The following is a 21,553-nucleotide window of genomic DNA, read 5'->3' on the forward strand; positions in this document are numbered from 1 at the left end:
GTCCCTTGTGCGTGACCGGCCCCACGAGTGACCAGAGGACACGGAACTGACCCCAGAGGTGACAAGGTAACACGGCAAAAGCCCCACAGAGGTACACGAGAATGACGTAGGCGCATGGGCCTTCCCCAGGGTGACGGGGGGACCCGTGGCTGTCCCTCATGCCTGACCGAGGGATCCGTGACCGTCCCCAGGAGTGACCAGGGGACACAGAACTGACCCCAGAGGGGACAAGGGGACACCAAAAAAGCCCCACAGAGTTACACAAGAATTACATAGGCGCATGGGCCATCCCCAGGGGTGACAGGAGGACAAGTGACTGGCCATCCTGAGTGACCAGGGTTGACAGGGGGACATGTGGCTGTCCCTCGCGTGTCACCGCGGGCGCGTGACCGTCCCCACGAGTGACCAGGGGACACAGAACTGACCCCAGAGGGGACAAGGGGACACCAAAAAAGCCCCACAGAGTTACACAAGAATGACGTAGTCACACGGGCCATCCACAGGGGTGACAGGGGGACACGTGGCTGTCCCTTGCGCGTTACCGGGGGACTTGTGACCAGCCCCAGGAGTGACCAGGGGACACAGAACTGACCCCAGACATGAGAAGGGGACGTGAGATAAGCCCCAGGAGTGACCAGGGGACACAGAACTGACCCCAGACATGACAAGGGGACACGGAATAAGCCCCACAGAAGTACATGAGAATGACGTAGGCGTACGGGCCATCCCCAGGGGGACAGGGGGACACGTGGCCGCCCCTCGCGTGTCACCGCGGGCGCGTGACCGTCCCCACGCGTGACCAGGGGACACGGGACTGATCCCAGAAGCGATAAGGAGACACGGAATAAGCCCCAAGAGGTACACAAGAATGATATAGGCGCACGGGCCATCCCCGGGGGTGACAGGGTGACACGTGGCCGTCCCCTGCGCGTCACCGCGGGCGCGTGACCGTCCCCACGCGTGACGCGGCGGGGCCGGGGCCGCCAGCGCCAAGTGCGCGCTGCCGCCACCAGGGGACGCTCTGCTGCACGACCCCGTGGCCCCGCCCCCAAATAGGCCCCGCCCCTCATCAGCTCCTGTGGCCTACGCAGCATTAGCGGGCCAGGCCCCGCCCCCTGCAAAGCCCCGCCCCCTGCAGGCCCCGCCCCGCCCGGCGCGCAGCGAGCGGACCCCGCGCAGCTCGGCCCGGCCGGTGAGCGGGGGGCGCAGGGGGATCGGGGGGTCCGGGGCTCGGGTGAGGGGTACCGGCGGCGAGCGAGGGGTTCGAAGGCTCCGGAGGAGCCCCCGAGCGCGGTTGCCTCCGCCGCTTCCCGCTGCCGCAGTCCGCAGCGCACGGGTTCGGTGCGAGGCGGGGGGGGGGTAGCGGGGCGGGGGTAGCGGGTCCGAGCGGGACCCCGCGGCCGCGGGAACGGCGGGGGTCTCCGGGCCGCCCCCCCCCCGCGGCAGCGCTCGGGGATTAGGCTCGCTGCTGCCGTAAATAGGCCGCGCCGGGGCTTTACCGAGCGTCAGGGCAAAGCGGCTTACGGGACTCGGAGAGAACCGGGGGGGCGGCGGCACCCCCGCAACCCGTGATGCGGGAGCACCTGCACCCCCGCAACCCCGCCCGCCGGGCTGTGGGCATCCCTGCGCCCCCCGCACGCCGCGCTGCCGGCTCCCCCGCGCCCCCCGCACGCCGTGCTGCCGGCTCCCCCGCACCCCGTGATGCGGCCCCCCCGCATCCCCGCAATCCGGGGTGCGTTCACCCCCCGCACCCTGCGAGCCCACAGCGCCCGCACCCCATGGCCCCGCTCGGGGTGCCCCCGTGCCTCCATGTGGGGTGCACGCCGCGGCCCCTGACCCCGTTCAGGGTGGCTCCCGTGCCCCACACACCCCGTGAAGCTGCCCGGGCCCGAAATGCGCCCCCCGCCCGGTGTCGGTGCCGCCCCCGCGGCGCCGCAGAACCGGGGCCCCCCCGTCCCGCCGTCCGCCCGCCCGCCCGGGGCGCGGGGCCGTCACGCGGCCGCCGTGGTTGCGCCACCGGCCGGCGCTGCCCGTTGGCCGGGCCGGGGCCGCTGCGGCACCGGAACAGCGGCGGAACCGCTTGGGCACCGCCGCCTGCCAGGCTGCGGCACCGGCAGCGAGCCCGCACGGGTACCGGTCCCGGTACCGCACCGCCGAGTGCGCGATCCCCGCCTAGGGCGCAGCCGCCCCTCCCGCACCGCCCGGTTTTGTAACCGGGCTCCGGGAGCGGGGGCGGCCCCGGGGCTGCGGTGGAGCCCGCCCGGCTCGATGCGGTGGGGCCGCGGCCTGGGCACGGGCCTGGCAGGACGCCGCCGCTCCCGGTGACGGCCCAAGGGGGCAGTGAAGCAGCGCCGGGGCTCCCCCGCACCGCTGCCGGTAATCGCGGCCGGAACCGGTCCCGCACAGCGATCCCAGCCCCGCTCTCCGCCCCGCGGCCCCCGACCCGCACCCGGTCCCGCACAGCGATCCCAGCCCCGGGGCTGTTGCCATGGCAACGGCCTCACCGCCGCCATCTTGTGCGGGCACGGGGGCGGAGGGAGCGGGATGGGACCCCCCCATGGCGGGGACCCCCATCCCGGGTGTCTCCGAGTGCGGGACTCCCATCCCGGGTGTCCCCGAAGGACTGACCCCCATCCTAGGCATTCCCGAGTGAGGGACCCCCATCCCGGGCATCCCTCGAGTGGAGACCCCCATACCGGAGCATTCCCTGAGTGGGGGACCTCCATCCCGGGGCATCTCTCGAGTGAGGGACCCCCATCCTGGGGCATCCCTGAGTGAGGGACCTCCATCCCGGGGCATCTCTCGAGTGAGGGACCCCCATCCTGGGGCATCCCTGAGTGAGGGACCACCATCCCAGAACATCCCCGTCTGTGGGACCCTCATCCTGGGTGCCCACGAGTGAGAGACCCCCATCCTGGGTGTCTCCGAGTGAGGGACCCCCATCCCGGGCATTTCCCGAGTGAGAGACCCCTATCGCGGGGCATCACCTGAGTGTGGGAGCCCTATTCCCAGGCATCCTCCGAGTGTGGGACCCTCATCCCGGGCATCCCCGAGTGTGGGACCCTCATCCCGGGCATCCCCGAGTGAGGGACCCCCATCCTGGGGCATCCCTGAGTGAGGGACCCCCATCCCAGGACATCCCCGATTGTGGGACCCCCATCCTGGGTGTCCCCCTAGTGATGGACCCCCATCCTGGGGCATCCCTGAGTGAAGGACCCCCATCCCAGGCATTCACGAGTGTGGGACCCCCATCCTGGGGCATCCACCGAGTAAGGAAACCCTATCCCCAGGCATCCCCTGAGTGAGGGACCCCCATCCTGGGCATCCCTGAGTGCGGGATCCCCATCCTGGGCATCCCCTGAGTGAAGGACCCCCATCTTGGGGCATCCCTGAGTGAGGGACCCCCATTCTGAACAACCCCCAAGGGATGGACCCCCATCCCGGGCATCCCCCGAGTGAGGGACCCCCATCCTGGGTGTCCCCGAGTGTGGGACCCCCATCCCAGAGCATCTCCTGAGCGAGGGACCCCCATCCCAGGGCATTACCGAGTGAGGGACCCCCACTCTGGGGCATCCCTGAGTGAGGGACCCCCATTGTGGGGTATCTCCCAGTCAGGACCCCCAGCGTGGGTCTGATGGCCATGGAGGGCTGATGATGGCCATGAGGGGCTGATGGCCATGGGGGGTGATGAGGATGGGGGTGACAGTTGTGGGAAGGTGATGGCCATGGGGGGATGATGGCCTTGGGGGTGATGAGGAAGGGGGTGACAGCAGTGGCAGGGTGATGGCCATGTGTGGCTGCTGAGGACGGGGTGATGGCTGTGGGGGGACAGCCATGAGGGCTGATGGCTGTACTGGAGGGGATGAAGATGAGGGGGACGAAGGCTGTGAGGGGTGATGAGGAGGTGGGTGACAGCCGTGGGGGACAACGCCACCATCTCTAACCCTCTGTCTCCCCCCACAGCACCAAGGCGGCCGCAGCCTGCGCGCCACCATGTCCCACGAGAAGAGTTTCCTGGTGACGAACGACGGTTTTGGGGGCCAGCAGCCGCCTGCGGTTCCCCCAGCGTACCCGCAGCCCCCGTACCCCGTGGCCCCGTACCCCCAGCCCCAGTTTGGCCCCACGCCCTACCCTCAGCCGGGCTTCACGCCGGGGCCGGGGCCGTACCCGCCGCCGGGGCCGTACCCCCCTGCCGGGCCGTACCCCCCCGGGCCGTACCCCCCACCTGGGCCCTACCCCCAGGGCCCCTATGGGCAGCCGCCCTATGCCCAGCCCCAGCCCATGGTCCCTGGAGACCAGGACTGTAAGTACCGGGAAAGGGGGGTGGGGGGCTGCAAATGGGCTGGGGGACCCTCCTGGCTGTCACACGGGGGTGTGTGACACACCTGGGCTCCTGTCTGAGGCTGGGGGCTTCAGAGGGGCAGCGCAGCCCCTGGGTTGTTACATGGGGGTGTGTGGCACACCTGGGTGTCACATGGGGGTGTGTGACACACCTGGGCTCCTGCCTGAGGCTGGGGGTTCAGGTGTGCAGGGCAGCCCCTGGGGGCTCTCTTGAAGGGGGAGCAGTACAGACTGGGGGGGGGGGGGTTGGCAGCTCAGGGGGCTCAAGTGGGGCAGCAGGGACCCCTCTGTGGCTCCTGGCTGCTGTCCCACATGTCCTGGGGGGCAGCTGGGGGTCTGTACCCACCAGGGACAGTGACTCTGGGAGAGTGGACACTGCCCAGAGCTGTGCCAGCTGTGACACCTGGCTTTGGGTGACACAGAGCTCCCCTCCCCGTGGCTCTTGCCCCACAGATCCTGTGGGACCATGCCCACTGTGGGGATGGCAGTGGCTGTGACCCTGGGAGGGGGGACACTGCCCAGAGCCGTGCCAGCTGTGACACCTGGCTTTGGGGGGCACAGAGCTCCACTCCCCATGGCTCCTGCCCTACACATCCTGTGGGACCATGCCCACCAGGAATGGCACTGGCTGTGACCCCGGGAGGGGTGACACTGCCCCAGAGCCGTGCCAGCTGTGATACCTGGCTTTGTGGGACACTCCCCATGGCTCCTGGCTGCTGTCCCACACATCCTGTGGGACCATGCCCACTGGGAATGGCACTGGCTGTGACCCCGGGAGGTGTGACACTGCCCCAAGCCGTGCCAGCTGTGATACCTGGTTTTGGGGGACACTCCCCATGGCTCCTGGGACCCTCCCAAGCAGTGTGCCCCCTCCCCACAGCCCCCCTCCACAGCACGTACCACGAGGACGGGCCCCCCTCCTACTATGACAACCAGGACTTCCCGTCGGCGCACTGGGACGACAAGAGCATCCGGCAGGCCTTCATCCGCAAGGTGGGATACGGGGGGCTCGGGGTGGGGTGCGGGGCATTGGGGGACCCCCCTGTGACCCTGCCCCCTGTCCCCAGGTGTTCCTGGTGCTCACGCTGCAGCTGACCGTCACCTTCGCCTTCGTGACCGTCTTCACCTTCGTCAAAGGCGTGCGGGGCTTTGTGCAGCGCAACGTGTGGACGTACTACGTGTCCTACGCCGTGTTCTTCATCTCCCTCATCGTCCTCAGCTGCTGCGGCGACTTCCGCCGCAAGCACCCCTGGAACCTCGTGTCCCTGGTGGGCTGGGGGCACGGCTGGATGGGTGTGGGGAGTGGGGGCATCCTGGGCCAGGGGCACGGCATGGCAGGGGTTAAGGGTGCTGGGCTGGGGGCATGTGGAGGGTTTGGGGGTGCCATGGTGGGGCATTGGGGTTCCTGAGCCAGGAGCACACAGAGGGTTTAAGGGTGCTGGGATTGGGGCACAGGGAAGGTTTGGGGTGCATGGTGGGCATTGGGGATCCTGAGCCAGGAGCATACAGAAAGTTTAAGGGTGCTGGGATTGGGGCACAGGGAAGGTTTGGGGGTGCCATGGTGGGGCATTGGGGTTTCTGAGCCAGGAGCACACAGAAGGTTTAAGGGTGCTGGGATTGGGGCACAGGGAAGGTTTGGGGGTGCCATGGTGGGGCATTGGGGTTTCTGAGCCAGGAGCACACAGAGGGTTTAGGGATGCTGGGATTGGGGGTCCATGGAAGGTTTAGGGGTGCCACAGTGGGGGCACTTGGTGGGGCAGGTTTGGGGGTGCTGAGCTAGGAACACACAGAGGGTTTAAGGGTGTTGGGTTGGGGGCACATGGAAGGTTTGGGGTGCTATGGTGGGGATGGGTATAGGGGTGCTGAGCCAGGGGCACGCAAAGGGTTGGGAGACGCTGAGTCAGGGGGCACATGGAAGGTTTGGGGGTGCCATGGTGGGGGCACTTGGGTGGGTTTGGGAGTGCTAGGCCAGGGAGCACACAGCAGGTTTGGAAGTGCCAGGCTGAGGGGGCAGATCTGGGATGCTGCACCACAGAGGTTTTGGGGCAGGTTTGGAGCTGGGTTGTGTGACAGGGCAGGTTTGGGGGTGCCGAGCCAGGAGCACACAGAGGGTTTAAGGGTGCTGGGTTGGGGGCACTTGGAAGGTTTGGGGGTGCCATGGTGGGACATTGGGGTTTCTGAGCCAGGAGTACACAGAGGGTTTAAGGGTGCTGGGCTGGGGGCACATGAAGGGTTTGGGGGTGCCACAGTGGGGTGGGTCTAGGGATGCTGAGCCAGGAGCACACAGCAGGTTTAGAGATGCCAGGCTGAGGGGGCAGATTTGGGGTGCTGCTCCATGGAGGTGTTGAGGCAGATTTGGGGATTCCAAGCCAGGGGCACACAGAGGGTTGGGGGATACTGAGCCAGGGGGCACATGGCATGTTTGTGGGTGCCAGGCTGGGCACACAGGCCTGATGGGTTCCCCCTTTGCCTTGCCAGTCCATCCTGACTGTCAGCCTGTCCTACATGGTGGGGATGATCGCCAGCTTCTATGACACCGAGGCTGTCATCATGGCTGTCGGCATCACCGTCGTCGTCTGCTTCACCGTGGTCATCTTCTCCCTGCAGGTCAGCGCCAGGGCTGCCCCTGCTCCTGCCTGGGGGGCTCCAGACTGGGGGTACAACACCCCAGTGACTCTCTCTGGGCTCCTGGGGGGCTGTGGGATCTCCTCTCATGTGCCTTTGGACCCCAGATGGGGTGTACAGCCCTCCCCAGCTCCCTGCTGGGTCTGTGGGATCTGAGCGGGGTGCTGACCCCTCTCTATGAGCTCCCTGCAGGCTCTGGGGTCTCCACCCGGGCTCTGACCCCCCCAATCCCCCTCCCCACAGACCAAGTACGACTTCACCTCGTGCCGGGGCGTGCTCATCATCTGCCTGGTGGTGCTCGTGCTCTTCTCCATCCTCTGCATCTTCATCCGGAACCGCATCGTGGACATCGTCTACGCCTCGCTGGGGGCCCTGCTCTTCACCTGCGTGAGTCGGGGGGCTGGGACCCCCAGATGCTGGGGGGAGCAGTGGCACCAGCACCCCTGGGTGCTCTGACTCTGTGGGGACACACAGGGTGTGCAGGGTGTGCTCAGGGTGCCCGGCTGGATGGGATTGGGGGATTTATAGGACCTGCTGGTTCCTCTCTCCCCTGACACTGCCCTGTCCTGCAGTTCCTGGAGGTGGACAAGCAGGGTGTGCTTGGCTGGTTTGTGGTGGGAGGGATTTATAGGACCTGCTGGTTCCTCTTGCTCCCCACAGTGCTCTGTTCCACAGTTCCTGGTGGTGGACGCACAGGGTGTGCTCAGGGTGAAGCATGCAGGGTGTGCTTGGCTGGTTTAGGGTTGGGGTATTTATGGGACCCGTTGGTTCCTCCCACCCCTGACATTGCCCTGTCCCGCAGTTCCTTGTGGTGGACATGCAGGGTGTGCTCGGGGTGTCTGGCTGGTTTGGGATTGGGGGATTTGTGGGACCTGCTGGTTCCTCCCTCCCCTGACACTGCCCTGTCCTGCAATTCCTGGCAGTGGACACTCAGGGTGTGGGTCTGGGTAGATGGGGCAGGCAGTGCTTGGCTGGTTTGGGATTGGGGGATTTATGGGACCTGCTGATTCCTCCTGCCCCCCACACTACCTCATCCCACAGTTCCCTGAGGTGGGCATGCAGGGTGTGATTGACTGGTTTGGGATTGGGGGATTTATGGGACCTGCTGGTTCCTCCCTCCCCTGACACTGCTCCGTCCTGCAGTTCCTGATGGTGGACACGCAGGGTGGAGGGTGCAGGCTGTACCTGGCTGGTTTGGGACTGGGGGATTTATGGGACCTCTTGTGCCCCATCCCGCAGTTCCTGGCGGTGGACACGCAGCTGATCCTGGGCAACAAGCAGCTGGCGCTGAGTCCCGAGGAATACATCTTCGCCGCGCTCAACCTCTACACCGACATCATCAACATCTTCCTCTACATCCTCGCCATCATCGGCCGGGCCAAGGAGTAGCCGCCGCCCCTGCCCAGCCCCGCCGCTCGCCGCGGCCCCGCCCCGGTCGGGATCCCCTCCCCGTAGCCGGTTTTGTCGCCGTTCTCATCGCGTTCCCCGGCGGTTCCTGCCCCGCGGGGGCTCGCTGGTGCGGGGCTGCCACGGCCCCCCCGGCCCCCCGCTCCTCCCTGCTGTGAATAAGGTTTTCCTCCCCTACCCCACCTCGTTGCGTTGAACGCGGACTGGAAGCACTTTGGAACCCCCTCTGTCCTGTCCTGTCCCCACCACACTGTCCCCTCCCTGTCACCACTCCAGCTGCACAGGCAGGGGCAGTGCCAGCAGCACTGCAGACCCCCCGGGCCACTGTCCCTGCCTGTCCGCACCGCAGGCCCCCCATGCCACATTCCTGTGGCACCTCCAGCCATCCCCGAGGCACCGTTCCCACGTGGGTGTACCACCAGAACCCCTCGAGCCACTGTCCCTGTCTGTCCCCAGACCCCTGAGCCTGTGGCACCCTCCTGCTCTGAGCCACCCTCCTGAGCCACTGTCCTCATGTGGAGACACTCTGAGACCCCCCAAGCCACCAGCTCTGCCCATTGCCACCTGCCTGTCCCCACCCCCGTGCCACAGCCCCTCCTGTGGCACCCCCAGACCCCCTTGCCCTCCCTGCGTGGCCGAGGCCCCATCCTGGTCCTGCTGTTAATAAAATGTCTTGTTCATCTCCCATGGCTCTGGCTCCATCCCAGGGTGTCCTGCTGTCCCCACCACATTCAAGCTGGGGTCGGGTGCCACCAGGGCTGAGGACAGCCTGGGGACAAGAAGGCTCAGGGTGAACCCCAGCAGGACCACAGGAGGCAGCCAGGTGAGGTTGGGTCCTGTTTCCTGAGGCTGAGGGGAGGTTTAGGGTGGATACTGGGGAAATTCCTTCCTGGAGGGGGCTGTGCAGCCCTGGCACTGCTGCCCCAGGCAGGGCTGGAGTCCCCATCCCTGGGGGGATTAACAGATGTGTGTATGTGGCATTTGGGCACATGGTCTGGGGTGGCCTGGGCAGTGCCATGAGCAGTGCTAGACTCACTGGGCTCAGAGGCTTTTCCATCCAACCCAACCATTCCATGGTTCCTTGATGTCCAGTCGCATCTTGGCAGCTCCTGGCACTCTCCTTGGCAGCTCCAGCCCTGGCCAATATTTCTGTCTGCACATTCTCCCTCGGGAAACATTCCCTGCTCTTCTTTTGCTTCTCCCAGGCCTCTCCTGTTTGAGAGTCTTAAGAGCAGCTTTTAAGGGTTTTAAGGTGGCACCAGCAAAAGGAGGTTTGAAATAAAAGCAAAAGCATGACAAGGTTTGTGGGCAAAGCTCACTCAGTGGTTAAAGCACACAGAGACAAAAATCTAAAGCTAAAATCACCCTGGTCTGACTCACCCAGATCTAAAGGGTGAAGGATCCCAGGGGAAAATCCCAGAAGTCACAGCCCAAACAGAGAGCTGAGGAGCAGGCCAGGGGCAAGTGCTGCGTGCACAGGAGGGCACGGGGCATGCACAGGGACAGGGTTACACCGTGAGAAACGCCCTGGGAGCTCAGGGAAGGGCACAGGGACAGGGTTACACTGTGGGAAATGTTCCAGAAGCTTGGGAAGGGCTCAGGGGATGCACAGGGACAGGGTTACACCTGTGAGAAATGCCCTGGGAGCTCAGGGAGGGCTCGGGGGATGCACAGGGGCAGGGACAGGGTTACACTGTGAGAAATGCCCTAGGAGCTTGGGAAAGGCACAGGGACAAGGTTACACCTGTGAGAAACACCCCGGGAGCTTGGGAAGGGCTCAGGGAAGGGTCGGTGCCTCTGCTCCTCTGCAGGGCTGAGCCCCAAGGGCCGGGGGAGCAGCTCAGGATCCAAGCACAGCCAAGGTGAGGCCTCTCCCAGGGAATGCCAGGCACAGCCCAGGGGCAGAAGAGCTCCAAGGCTCCCAGGAAGTGTTTGGAGGTCACAGGAGAGAGGGTGGACTTTGGCCATGGCCGTTTTCCATCTTGGCTGCGATTCAGGCTGGGAGATCTCTGAAAGTTCCACACAGAAAATGTTCCACTTGTGTTGTTGTTCAGGCAAGAAAAATAAGTTCCCAAGGCCGTTTGTTAAAGGAGGAGCTTGTTATCCATGCAGCCAGAATTCCTGGGAGCAGACTGTGCTCCTGATAAGCTCGGGAGGAGCTTGGCAAGCAGGTGCTGCTCGTTGGGGATTGATGGCATTTCTGAGCTCACAGAGCAGTGTGTGGGGTGCAGCACCCCAGGTCCAGCTCCTACCTGTCTGTTGCTGGGGCTCCACATCCCACTGCTCTGTTCCTGGGGGTCCAGATACAGCCTTTCCTGTCCCAGGGCTGCCTGTCTGTCCCCTGTTCCTCTCCCAGGGCTGCCCAGCTCCCTCTCTGTCCCCAGGTCCCTCTCTGTCCCCTGTCCCTCTCTGTCCGTTGTCCCTCTCCCGGGCTCCCTCTTTGTCCCCTGTCCCTCTCTGTCCCCTGTCCCTGTCCCAGGGCTCCCTCTCTGTCCCCTGTCCCAGGGCTCCCTCTCCATTCCCTGTCCCTTTCTTTCCCCTGTCCCTCTCTGTCCCCTGTCCCTGTCCCAGGGCTCCCTCTCCATTCCCTGTCCCTCTCTGTCCCCTGTCCCTTTCTGTCCCTTGTCCCCAATTCCAGAGCAAAGCCTGCCTGATTTGCTGGCTCCGGGCCGCCCCTGATGGAGCAGAGCTCCCCTGGCAGCTTCTCCTCTCTGCTGCCCTCCGGATCCACCCTGCGGTTTGTTTATTTCTGGAAGCCCCTCCCCAGCACCTGTCGTGCTGCTGCTGTCCCTGTCCCACCCCCGAGGCCATGTGAGTGTCACACACAGGATCCCCGGGGCTGCCCCGGTGTCCCATGGCCCTGGGGCTGTCCTGGCTGTCCCCGTGTCCCATAACCCTGGGTATGCCTCCTCTCCTGGTTGTCCCCATGTCCCACAGCCCCGGGGCTGCTCTGGCTGTCCCCGTGTCCCACAACCCTGGGTGTGCCTCCTGCCCTGGCTGTCCCCATGTCCTGCTGTCCCTGGGGCTGTCCTGGCTGTCCCCATGTCCTGCTGTCCCCGTGTCCTGCTGTCCCTGGGGCTGCCCTGGTTGTCCCCATGTCCCACTGGCCGCAGGGCTGCCTCCTGTCCTGGCTATCCCCATGTCCCACAGCCCTGGGGCTGTCCTGCCTGGCCCTGTGTCCCACTGGCCCCAGGGCTGCCTCCTGTCCTGGCTGGCCCCATGCCCACAGTGCCAGGGGAGGAACTGGGGCTGCAGCCAGGAGCAGCTGCTGGGCCAGTGACGCTGCCAGAGGCCAAGTCCAGAGTCCAAGAGCCCTTCGGGTGCTCCCTGCGGGGTGTTTGTTCTGAGGTGGGAGTGGGGCAGGCATTGAGCCCTTGAGAGATTCCCACTCGGATCACTCTGCCACCTCTGGGCAGCAGCACAGAGGAGATGTGGAGCTGCTGAAATGAGCTCAGAGGAGGCCACGGAGGTGCTTAGAGTGGTGAAGCCCTTCTGCAGTGGAGACAGCTGGGGATGATCAGCCTGGAGAAGGACCCATGAAAACACCAAAGCCGCTCCACTGGCTAAAGGAGCTCCAAGAGAGCTGGGGACAGACTTTGGACAAGGGCATGGAGGGACAGGGCAAGGGAGAATGGCTCCCCAGTGCCACAGGGCAGAGTAAGATGGGACACTGGGAAGGAATCCATCCCTGTGGCGGTGGTGATGCCCTGGCACAGGCTGCCCAGAGAAGCTGTGGCTGCCCCATCCCTGGCCATGTCCAAGGCCAGGCTGGGCACTGCCTGGAGCAGCCCAGCCCAGGGGAAGATGTCCCTGCCCATGGCAGGGCTGGCACTGGACGGGCTTTAAGGTCTCTCCATCCCAAACCATTGCAGAGCCCCCGGGGCCGGGATGGGGCGGGGCGGGCGCTCGGCAGCGCCAGCAGCTCGTGCTGCCGCCTGCTGTTGGCACCTGGAACTGCAGCTGGTGGCAGCGCATGCGCAGTGCCACTGATTTCCCGGCACTCGCTGCTGCCTTCCTGTGGAAAATTACTGAACTACAACTCCAGGAGATGAGCGGGTAAAGAGGGAAAATCCCTGATTTGAAAGGAAAAAGAGTTTCCTGAGCGAAACATCAGCGTTTTTCATCAAGAAATGGGTGGTGCAGCCTCTGTCCCCATTTCTCCATTTTATTTTTATCCTTTCTCTTTCTGTTTTTCATTTTTTTCCTCCCAATGCTTCCTCTGAAGTGTTACCTCAAATCAGGAACTTTGGAACTGGCCCTGAACTGATCGTTCATCCTTTTTAAATTGCACTGAGCAGCTCCTGCCAGCTCCCTCAGCCCTTCCTGCTGCTCCAGACCCTTCCACAGCTCCATCCCTTCCCTGGATATGCTCCAGCCCCTCCAGGTGCTTTCTGAGAGACTACAGTGAACAAGGAAAAAGGGAGGAACATTTCTCCAGCACCTCTTTGTAGATCAAGCTTTGAAAAATAAAGCTGTAATGAAAATTCCAGGAACTGCTTTATTTTAGGAAATGAGGCACCGTGCAGGAGAGGTGTTTAAAGAGCTGGTAGCAGATACATCTGGTGAGTCAGCAGCAAATTTGGTTAACTTGATTATTCACCAGCAAGCAAGGATCAAATTTATCATAAACATTTGATGCACCGGGCGACAAGGATTAAGGTTTTGATACAATTTGATACACCAGGTGAATAAGCAGCAATTTGATGTTAGGTCAGGCAAGGCAGCCAAGGTGCACTAGGAGTGTGGCGTGGCTTGCTACTCCCAAACCCCTTTCGGAAGTGCCCAAATGGCCCCAGGCCTGCCAATCTTGTCGTCTGTGTCTGACTGCACTGTCCTGGTATTCCAGCCCCCTCATGCTGGTACTGCCCGTGTCATCACTCCCTTTGATGGGGCATTTCCTGGATCGATCCTTGTTACATGATATGGAGGCCACAATGACAATAATGACAAACTGCCAAAATGACTCAGTAACATTATCAGTCACAGTGATCTCAATGAGAAAGAGATCATAATGGCTGTAATGTACTCGGTAGTCTTGGTGACCTTGTATCTGAGGGGTCTGGTGGCCTTCGTCTGGTGGCTTTCCACAGTGATTTCCAAGAACACAGTGACCTTGCTGCTTGTGGCTTAGAGGGTTCCAATGGCAGCTGCTTGGCCACGTAACAGAAACCCTCAAGGTGGGGGATTCCTGGGAGGCTCCCACACTGTGGGACAAAGAAGTGGGTCAGGGTATCATGGGATGAGAGGGTCAGTGGAACATCAGGAGGGCCATGGCTTGGACGGAAAATAGTTGGGGCCTGGATGTAGTGTCAGAGGGGCCAAAACAAGGCCCTTTCCCTGTACTCAGCCATGTCCACAGTGGCCACGGCCATTGCCAGCAGTGCCAGGTGTGAGCCAGGGGTGCCATGGAGAAGAGAGGCACAGGGACCAGTGTGGGACACTGCGGGAAATTGAGGGACAAAAAATGCAGAGTGTATGAACACAAGGAGGACACTGGAGACACCAGGGATGCTGAGGAACACTAATGACAGAGAGAGGGGACTCTGAGGGACATGGGGTGGCTTCCTGTTGTAGCAGCTTGTGAGAGTGACAGTGGATCAGTCCAGGAGAGTGAGGGGAGCCCTGGCCAGGAGACCTGCACTTTTTTGAAACCTGATCCCAAATCCTGGGACTCCTGGATGGCCCAGTGCCCCCAAAACCCACTCCCAATCCCACTCCCACAGTCCTTTATCCCTCCTCAAGGTGTCTGTCAGCAGCCCTAGGGACCTGACTCAAATCCTCGGATCACTTCCTGACACTCCTCAGTAACCCCGCGACCCCACGACTCCCAGTTCCATTCCTATAGCTCTGTGAGGGCCCCCTTCCTGGTGTTTCCCAGTGTTTCCATTACCCCAATCCCTCTCCCAACCCTTGTACCCCCCAGTGACCCCATGTGCCCCAGGACCCGATCCAAGGTTTGGGGTCCCCAATGGGTCCCAGCAGTCCCTGTCCCCACCCCCCCTTACCCCAATCCCACTCTCAGTCCCATGACCTCCCTGGTGACCCCTGGACCCTGATCCAGTCCTGTGTGCCCCCTAAGTGTCCCCCAGTACCCCACTGCCACTCCCATGGTCCTGTGTCTGCCATCGCTGGCCCATGGACAGCCCCAGGACCCCAGTCTCTGTCCTGTGACACCGCCAGGGCCCCCCAGACCCCAATCCCTCAGTCCCATGTTCCCCCCCCAAGGGTCCCCAGTCCTTGATACCAAATCCAGCCGGAATGAAGCTCCCTGATGGAACCGGAGGTATCAGAAAGCTGGAATTCTTTCCTAGCTTGGACTCACAGGGGAGCTCTCCTGGTCCTGGAGGTCAGGGAGGAACTTACCATGGAGTATGTATCCATCATAATCACACATATACATGAAATTGTGTCCTTTATCTAATATAGAAACCAGCATTTTTCCCGTAAATAATCTGCATGGCTCTGCCTCTTTTAGGAAATAATTTTTATTGTGCTGGAGAGTCATAAAAATGGGGTTTTCTCAGTGTGGTTTTCACTAAGTGCCCCAATATCCCAGATCACCTTGCCTCAAAATTTCGCTTTGGGCAGGCGCTGCTCGTTCTGTGTTACAGAACTTGCCAAAAACCCCTCAGTGGAGTTCCCTTTATCTGTTTCTCCACAGGTTCCAGCAACCTTTGCCCTTCTATGTCCCCACTTCTACATCCTTTTTTGGTTTTTGCCCGTTCATCTTTGAGCTCTATCCAGCACCATGAAGGGATCTAAAACTTTCTATTCTCTCTCTTATTGCTCACCTCCCAGGACCCCAATCCCACAGTCCCATGTCCCCCCAGTTGCCCCCAGTCCCACTCCCCACTGCTCACTGAGTTGCAGTCACACCTCAGATACCAGTTAGGGTCCTCTATTAGATGACATCAGCAGAGGATCAGCAATGGGACATCACGCCATGATCAATATGATCAAGCGAAGTCAAATTTATTACAAGAACGGGCTGTATTTATGCTTTGTTCTACTGTTCATGCGCCTCAAGCTAATCCATGATTGGTTCAGCCAATCTGTGCACGCGTCTCAAGCCTTCAGCTGATTGGTTAGTCTTCTTTCTTCATGCATCTCACTGTGGTTTATTGTTTTCCCTTCAGGCACGCTGCTGTGGTTTTTTGCTCTGTCTTCTTAGCGCGCCCCACATCCTGGACTTGTTTTTCTCCTGAGTAGGCTCTTCCTGTTTTTGAGCTATGGGAGACACTGTGAAATTCTACTCAGATCCCATAGAGGCTGGCTTGTGTACTGTGTCCATTTTCCTGCAAAAATCCTTCAATCGACATCTCTGTAGGCACCTTGAGCCTGGAGATGTTCTCTTGGGGGAGTGCCTGGGTGACTGAGCTGAGCTGAGCTGCCCAAAGAAGGGGCCGTACTACAATCCAGGGCACACCAGCTTGGGGATTGACAAATCCCTGTGGGAAATAGACTTGCATTAATGCTGCATGAGAAGTTCCTTTGAATTCAAAACCATCAACTCCTGGCATCACTGAAAGATGAAACACTCCTGGGGGTAACTGGCAAATGGATTTTCTGAGCTACCATGACAACATGGGCTCAGGTATCTCCTGGTGTTGGTGCATCCCTTTTTTGGGGTCGAAAACTTTTCCTGCCATAACAATAAGGCCGGGGAAGTCACCCAGACACTCCCCCAAGAGATCATGCCCAAGTTCAAGGTGCCTGCAGGGATGTCATCTGATAGGGAACCCCAATTGGTGTCTGAGGTGTGACAGCAACTCAGTGAGCAGTGGGGAGTGGGACTGGGAAGAACTGGAGGAACATGGGACTGTGGGATTGGGGTCGTGGGGCCTGAACAATAAGAGAGAGAATAGAAAGTTTGAGTTGTCCTGAAAGTGCTGCATAGGGCTTAAAGAAGAAGTAGCAAAAAAAAAAAAAAAAAGGATATAAAAGTGTGTACACATATGAGCAAAGGAACCTCATCTTATACTATGGAGAATGTTATAATGTGGAGAAAGAGATAAAGGGCACTACAATGAAGGGTTTTTGGCAAATTCTGTAACACAGAAGGAGCAGCAGTGCCTGCCGAAAGTTAAAGATCAAGATGAGATCATCTGGCATATTGGGGCACTCAGTGAAAACCACACTGAGAAAATTCATTTTTAGGACTCTCCAGCACCATAAAAGGAATTCAAGAAAGAGGTGGAGCCATGCAAATTATTGCTAGGAAAGTTGCTGTTTCTGTACTCGGTGAGGGACACATTATAACGAACATTTGCAATTATGGTGGGTGAAGACCCTATGGCAAAGTCCCCCGTGACCTGCAGGACCAGGAGAGATCCACTGTGAGTCTGAGCTCATAAAGAATTCCAGCTTTTTGATACCTGCAGTTCCATCAGGGAGTTCACTCCGGCTGATTTTGGTATCGAGGCTGGGGGGACACCTGAGGACACTTGGGGGGGACATGGAACAGAGGGATTGGGATTGTGGTGCTGGGGGGACACTGAGGGAGTCACAGATCTGGGATCGGGGTAATGGGGGGCTCTGAGGGAAAATGCGGGGGGACATGGGATGGTGGGAGTGGGATTGGGGTGATGGGGGGAGCTGGGAAACACTGTGGGGGCAGAGGGTGATGCCTGGATTTGGGTTGATGTTCTGGGGTGACACTGAAGAAATTGGGGAATGGGAGTGGGATTGGGGTCTGGGGACAGGCAGAGGGTGACACTGGGGGTCTCAGGAAGTGACCCCACAATTTGGGTCAGGATCCTGCTGAGGCTGAGGGGACTTGTAGTCGTGGGAGTAGGATTGGGCTTCTGGGGGGCCAGGAGGACACAGTACTGTGGGATTGGAATTAGGGTCCCTGGGGCTGGGGGACATTGGGGAGGCCTCAGTAACCCCAGAATTTGGGATCAGGGACCCCAGACATGCCCAGGGGTCTGCTGGCCAGGAGTGCCTCCTTTCTCCTGGGGCTGACCCCACTCCCCATCCCCGTCCCTCACTGAGGAACCCTCCCTTTGTCTCCTCTGTGTCCCCTCTGTGTACTCCAGTGTTCCACCCTGGTCCCTGTGGCCTCTCCACTCTATGGCAATCCTGGCTCAGACCCTGGCACTGCTGGCAATGGCCATGGCCACCGCAGCTGTTGAGGTGGTGACCCTGGACATGGCCTGGGACTCCTTCGATGACCAGTACAAGGACTGTGTCCCTGACATGAATGCAAAGTTGCCGGCCCTCAACAGCTCCGAGTTGCAGAAGAACCCTCTCTTTGCCCAGGCCTGGACTAAGGCCACAGCCGAGTGGCAGGGTCGGGGGTCCCCCCTGTCCCCTCTGTCATCTCCAGCCCAGGCCATCGCCATCATGGCCTTCACATTGGATGACCTCTACAGAGAGTTCAACACAGCCGTGCGTAGAGCTGGACATACCGCCAGGAATACCGGGACAACTTCCACTTCAAAACTCTGCATTTCCTGCTGACCCAGGCCTGGACGACACTGAGGGTCATTCGAGGACCACAGTGTCACGAAATATACTGGGGGGTGAGCAGGTACCAGTTCAAGGCAAAGCCTGGTGACATTGTCCGTTTTGGTCAATTCATGTCGGCGTCAGAGAGTGAAACAACAGACAAGATATTTGGGAATGCCACGGTGTTCCAGGTGCACACGTGCAACGGGGTGGGAATCAAGAAATTCTCCAAGTATCCTGACGAGAAGAAGGTGCTGATCTCACCCTTTGAGACCTTCGAGGTCACTGAAGTCTGGCAGGAAGTAGACAGGACGAGGATTCAGCTGTGCACCAAAAATCTCACCAGCAAGTACAACTGCGAGTGGGTGAACGGCGACACCACAGGTGACAGCCTGGGGCGATGGGGACACCCACTGTGGCCCATAAGAAGGCACAGGGACAATGACAATCTCTGGGCATGGGGGACAGGGACACTGTGTTTGTGGGAATAGGAGCACCCACTGCTGGGAACAAGGACAGGGATACCCAGTGCTGGGGACACCACGGGGGGTGTGAACCAGGGGACACCACGAGACAGGGACACCAGACAGGCACGGGAGTGGGGACACTCACTGAGAGTTTGAGGACAGGAACACCTCATGCTGGGGACACCAAGTTTGGGGACACCCATTGCGGACACAGGGACAGGAACACCCATGACAGGGCACCAGGATGGGGATTCCCACATCTAGGAGGGGAACCCCAGCCAGGGGACAACAGGGAGAGAAACAGAGACAGAGATGTCCCCATTCTGATCCTGTGCCTCCCCACCAAAGGGGATGAAGATGTTGAGATGGCTGTCACGCACACCCAAGGACAAAAGACAGTCCTAAGCTTACTGTTAGTTTTGCTAGGTACTTAACTAAACTGAATAATGATGAAAAAGCAAGTCTATGTCACTCTAAAGACAGGGAGAGGAAAATACAGAGAGATTACAAAACCAGAAATTAAATAGTGAACATGACATATAAAGAAAACACACTACAACACCCTGACACCCCCTGTCACCAGCCACAGCATCCCCTGACTTCCCCTACCCCTGTCATCCTAAAGCCCACCATGACTCCCCTGTCCTCCCTGGTGCCTGTAGCCTGTCACCTGTCATCTCATGGCCCCCATCTCTCCTGTCACCCCTAATCCCCCATTATGGTCCTCCCCCACCCCCTCACTCCCCCATGATCCCCCTGATGTCCCTCTCTTTGTCCCCCAGGTGGCAGCATGCCCAGGCCTCCCTTCCACTTTGGAGGACTCATCCTGGCCACCACAGCCCTGGCAGTGGCCACCGGGATCCTCTGAGCCTTGAGACCACCATGGCCTCCAAGATCACTGTGGCCACCTTGATCACCAAGACCACCATGACCCCTAGAGAAACAAGACCACCAAGGCTGCCAAGGCCACCACTGCCACTCTGGCCACCTTGGCAACTCTTGCCGCCATGAGGTCACTGTGGCCACCATTGTCACTGTGGCACTGAGGCCACCACAGACACTCTGGCCACCATGTTTTGTTTTAGGGGGGTTTTAGGGGATTAGTTGGGTCTAATCTATCTCCTTATTATGGGGTGTTAGGGTTGGTTGTAGCGGCTGTTGCACGTTGGGTTTAATTAGTGAATTTGGGGGTTTCTTTGGTTTCTTTGGTGCTTGTTATGGTTTATTGAGGGGGGATGTTGGTCGTGTTTGTTTATTCAGTGTTGTTATCCTGAAGCTTGGGCTGGTTGTGGGGTTGTTGGTTTCAGTTTTTGGATAGGTTTGGTTGTTGTGGTGGGGCTTGCTATTGGGGATGTGTTGGGACTATTAGTGGACAAAGGGATGGTGAATAATGGGGGTCCATTGTGTATTTGGTTGGATTTTAGTGGGGTGGCTCTGCTTTATTCAGAGGGGGTGGGGTTGTTTGTAATTGGGGGGTGAGGGTTGTTGTTGACTTTGTGGTGCTGGAGCTTGTGTGTGGGTTATCTCGAGGGGCAATTGGGCTGTTCAGCGGAGGGGTCAGGATGCAGTTTGGCTTAAAATGCCAGCTTTGGGAGTTGGAGATGAAGGTTTGAGTCCTTTCTTCCTGAAGTAGTGGGGTAACATTAGGGTTACTCTAGGAAGGGGTTTATTCTTCCATCTTTGGCTTACAAGACCAATGTTTTTATAAATTGTTAGAGTTAATTGGAGTGTGAGTAGCTTGTTTTCTAGGGCGGCCACAAGGGGGAATAAAACTGGAAAGATTGTGAAGTAAGTGAATGAGGCTGTTGGCCTATAATGATGAATGGGTGTTCTACTGGTTGGCTGCCCACTCAGGTTAGGATGAGGACGTTAGCAACTAGGGTTCAGAATAGGATTTGTGATAGAGGGCGATAAGTTATTGATCATAGTTTTGATGTGTGAGAGCATCCCCAGGGCTTCCTTCCAACTTGGAGGACTGCTCCTGGCCACCACAGCCCTGGCAGTAGCCACTGGGATCCTCTGAGCCACGAAACCACCACGGGTTCCAAGGTCAATGTGGTCACTGCGGTAACCGTGGCCACCCTGATCACCAAGGTCACTGTGGCCACCCTGATCACCAGTACTACCAGGGCCCCTAGGGAAACAACACCACCAAGGCTACCAAGGCCACCACTGCCACTATGGCCACCTTGGCCACTATTGCCACCATGAGGTCACTGTGGTCATTATCACTGTGGCACTGCGGCCACCACTGCCACTCTGGCCTCCATGGTCACTATAATCACCAAGGCCACTGTGGCCACCATAATCACCTGAATCTCTCAGCCGTAAGGCTACCACAGCCACCATGGCTACCAATATCATTATGCAAAGAAATTCTATTAAAATATTCAATCAAAACAATGCCATTACAGAATTCTGATAAAGCAAGCAAAAATCTGACAAATCCTAGGCAAGGCTCAATGTCACTCCCCACACCAGCACTTATGGGAATGTCTCTTTCTCTCTGCCTTGAGGAGGATCCTTTGGGAGCATCCCCTTCCCGAGGGAGGAATGTCACACATATTTCATTTTAAGCAGGAAGAGGGGAGAGGAATCTCTTTCTGAGAGGGGACTGCACACTCCCACAGTCAGCTGATGGATGGCCCGGCCCAACTCTGGTGCTTCAGTCTTAGTTATCAATTCCGGGTTGGTGATTTGGGCTGGTTTTAGCCCAATTCAGCACCAAAATCAGCACCAGACCTCTCTCAATGCAGCCCTGACGGCCACAAATGAGGCATTGTCCCTTGGCCACATTCCAAGTGGAGCATCCTGTCACATCCTCCGGTTCAGAGGGCCTTAAAGGCTGGAAATTGGAAGGTTCAAGAAGGCAAGGGCAGATCCTGCCCCTGGGTAGGGACAGTCCCCAGTGCCAGTCCAGGCTGGGGTTGACCTGCAAGAGCACCTGTGGAGAAGGACCTGAGGATGCTGGTGGGTTACCAGTGGAGCTGGCCATGTGGCCTGGGGCCAGGAGGGACCCAGGGGATGTTGGCAAGAGTGGGGTCAATATGTCAGGGTCGCTCCATCCCAAACCATTTCAGAGCCCCCGGGGCCGGGATGGGGCGGGGCGGGCGCTCGGCAGTGCCAGCAGCTCGTGCTGCCGCCTGCTGTTGGCATCCGGAACTGCAGCTGGGAGCAGCGCAGGGTCACTGATTTCCCACACTCGGTGCTGCCATCCGGTGGACATTTTCCAAACTACAACTGCACAGCGAGTTCCAGGAGAT

At 59.7% G+C, this 21,553-nt stretch overlaps 1 protein-coding gene and 1 pseudogene across 2 annotated transcripts; both read left to right on the forward strand.

Moving 5' to 3' along the window:
• The first annotated feature begins 46 nt into the window (after positions 1 to 46).
• On the forward strand, positions 47 to 9,062 carry GRINA (glutamate ionotropic receptor NMDA type subunit associated protein 1). Of its 2 annotated transcripts, none has more exons than XM_064706846.1 (7): positions 47 to 66; positions 3,964 to 4,303; positions 5,222 to 5,334; positions 5,409 to 5,609; positions 6,820 to 6,948; positions 7,210 to 7,353; positions 8,206 to 9,062. In XM_064706846.1, exons 2-7 carry the CDS (start codon positions 3,994 to 3,996, stop codon positions 8,353 to 8,355), a joined length of 1,047 nt encoding a protein of 348 aa, XP_064562916.1. In that variant the 5' UTR covers positions 47 to 66; positions 3,964 to 3,993; the 3' UTR covers positions 8,356 to 9,062. The 2 variants fall into 2 exon arrangements, with proteins under 2 accessions (XP_064562916.1, XP_064562915.1); XM_064706845.1 differs by lacking the exon at positions 47 to 66 and adding an exon at positions 1,115 to 1,192.
• Positions 9,063 to 17,487: 8,425 nt separating this feature from the next.
• LOC135442967 (erythroblast NAD(P)(+)--arginine ADP-ribosyltransferase-like) lies at positions 17,488 to 19,158 on the forward strand (annotated as a pseudogene).
• The last annotated feature ends 2,395 nt before the right edge of the window (positions 19,159 to 21,553 follow it).

This window comes from Zonotrichia leucophrys, chromosome 2 (assembly GCF_028769735.1).
Source record: "Zonotrichia leucophrys gambelii isolate GWCS_2022_RI chromosome 2, RI_Zleu_2.0, whole genome shotgun sequence".
NCBI lineage: Eukaryota > Metazoa > Chordata > Aves > Passeriformes > Passerellidae > Zonotrichia > Zonotrichia leucophrys.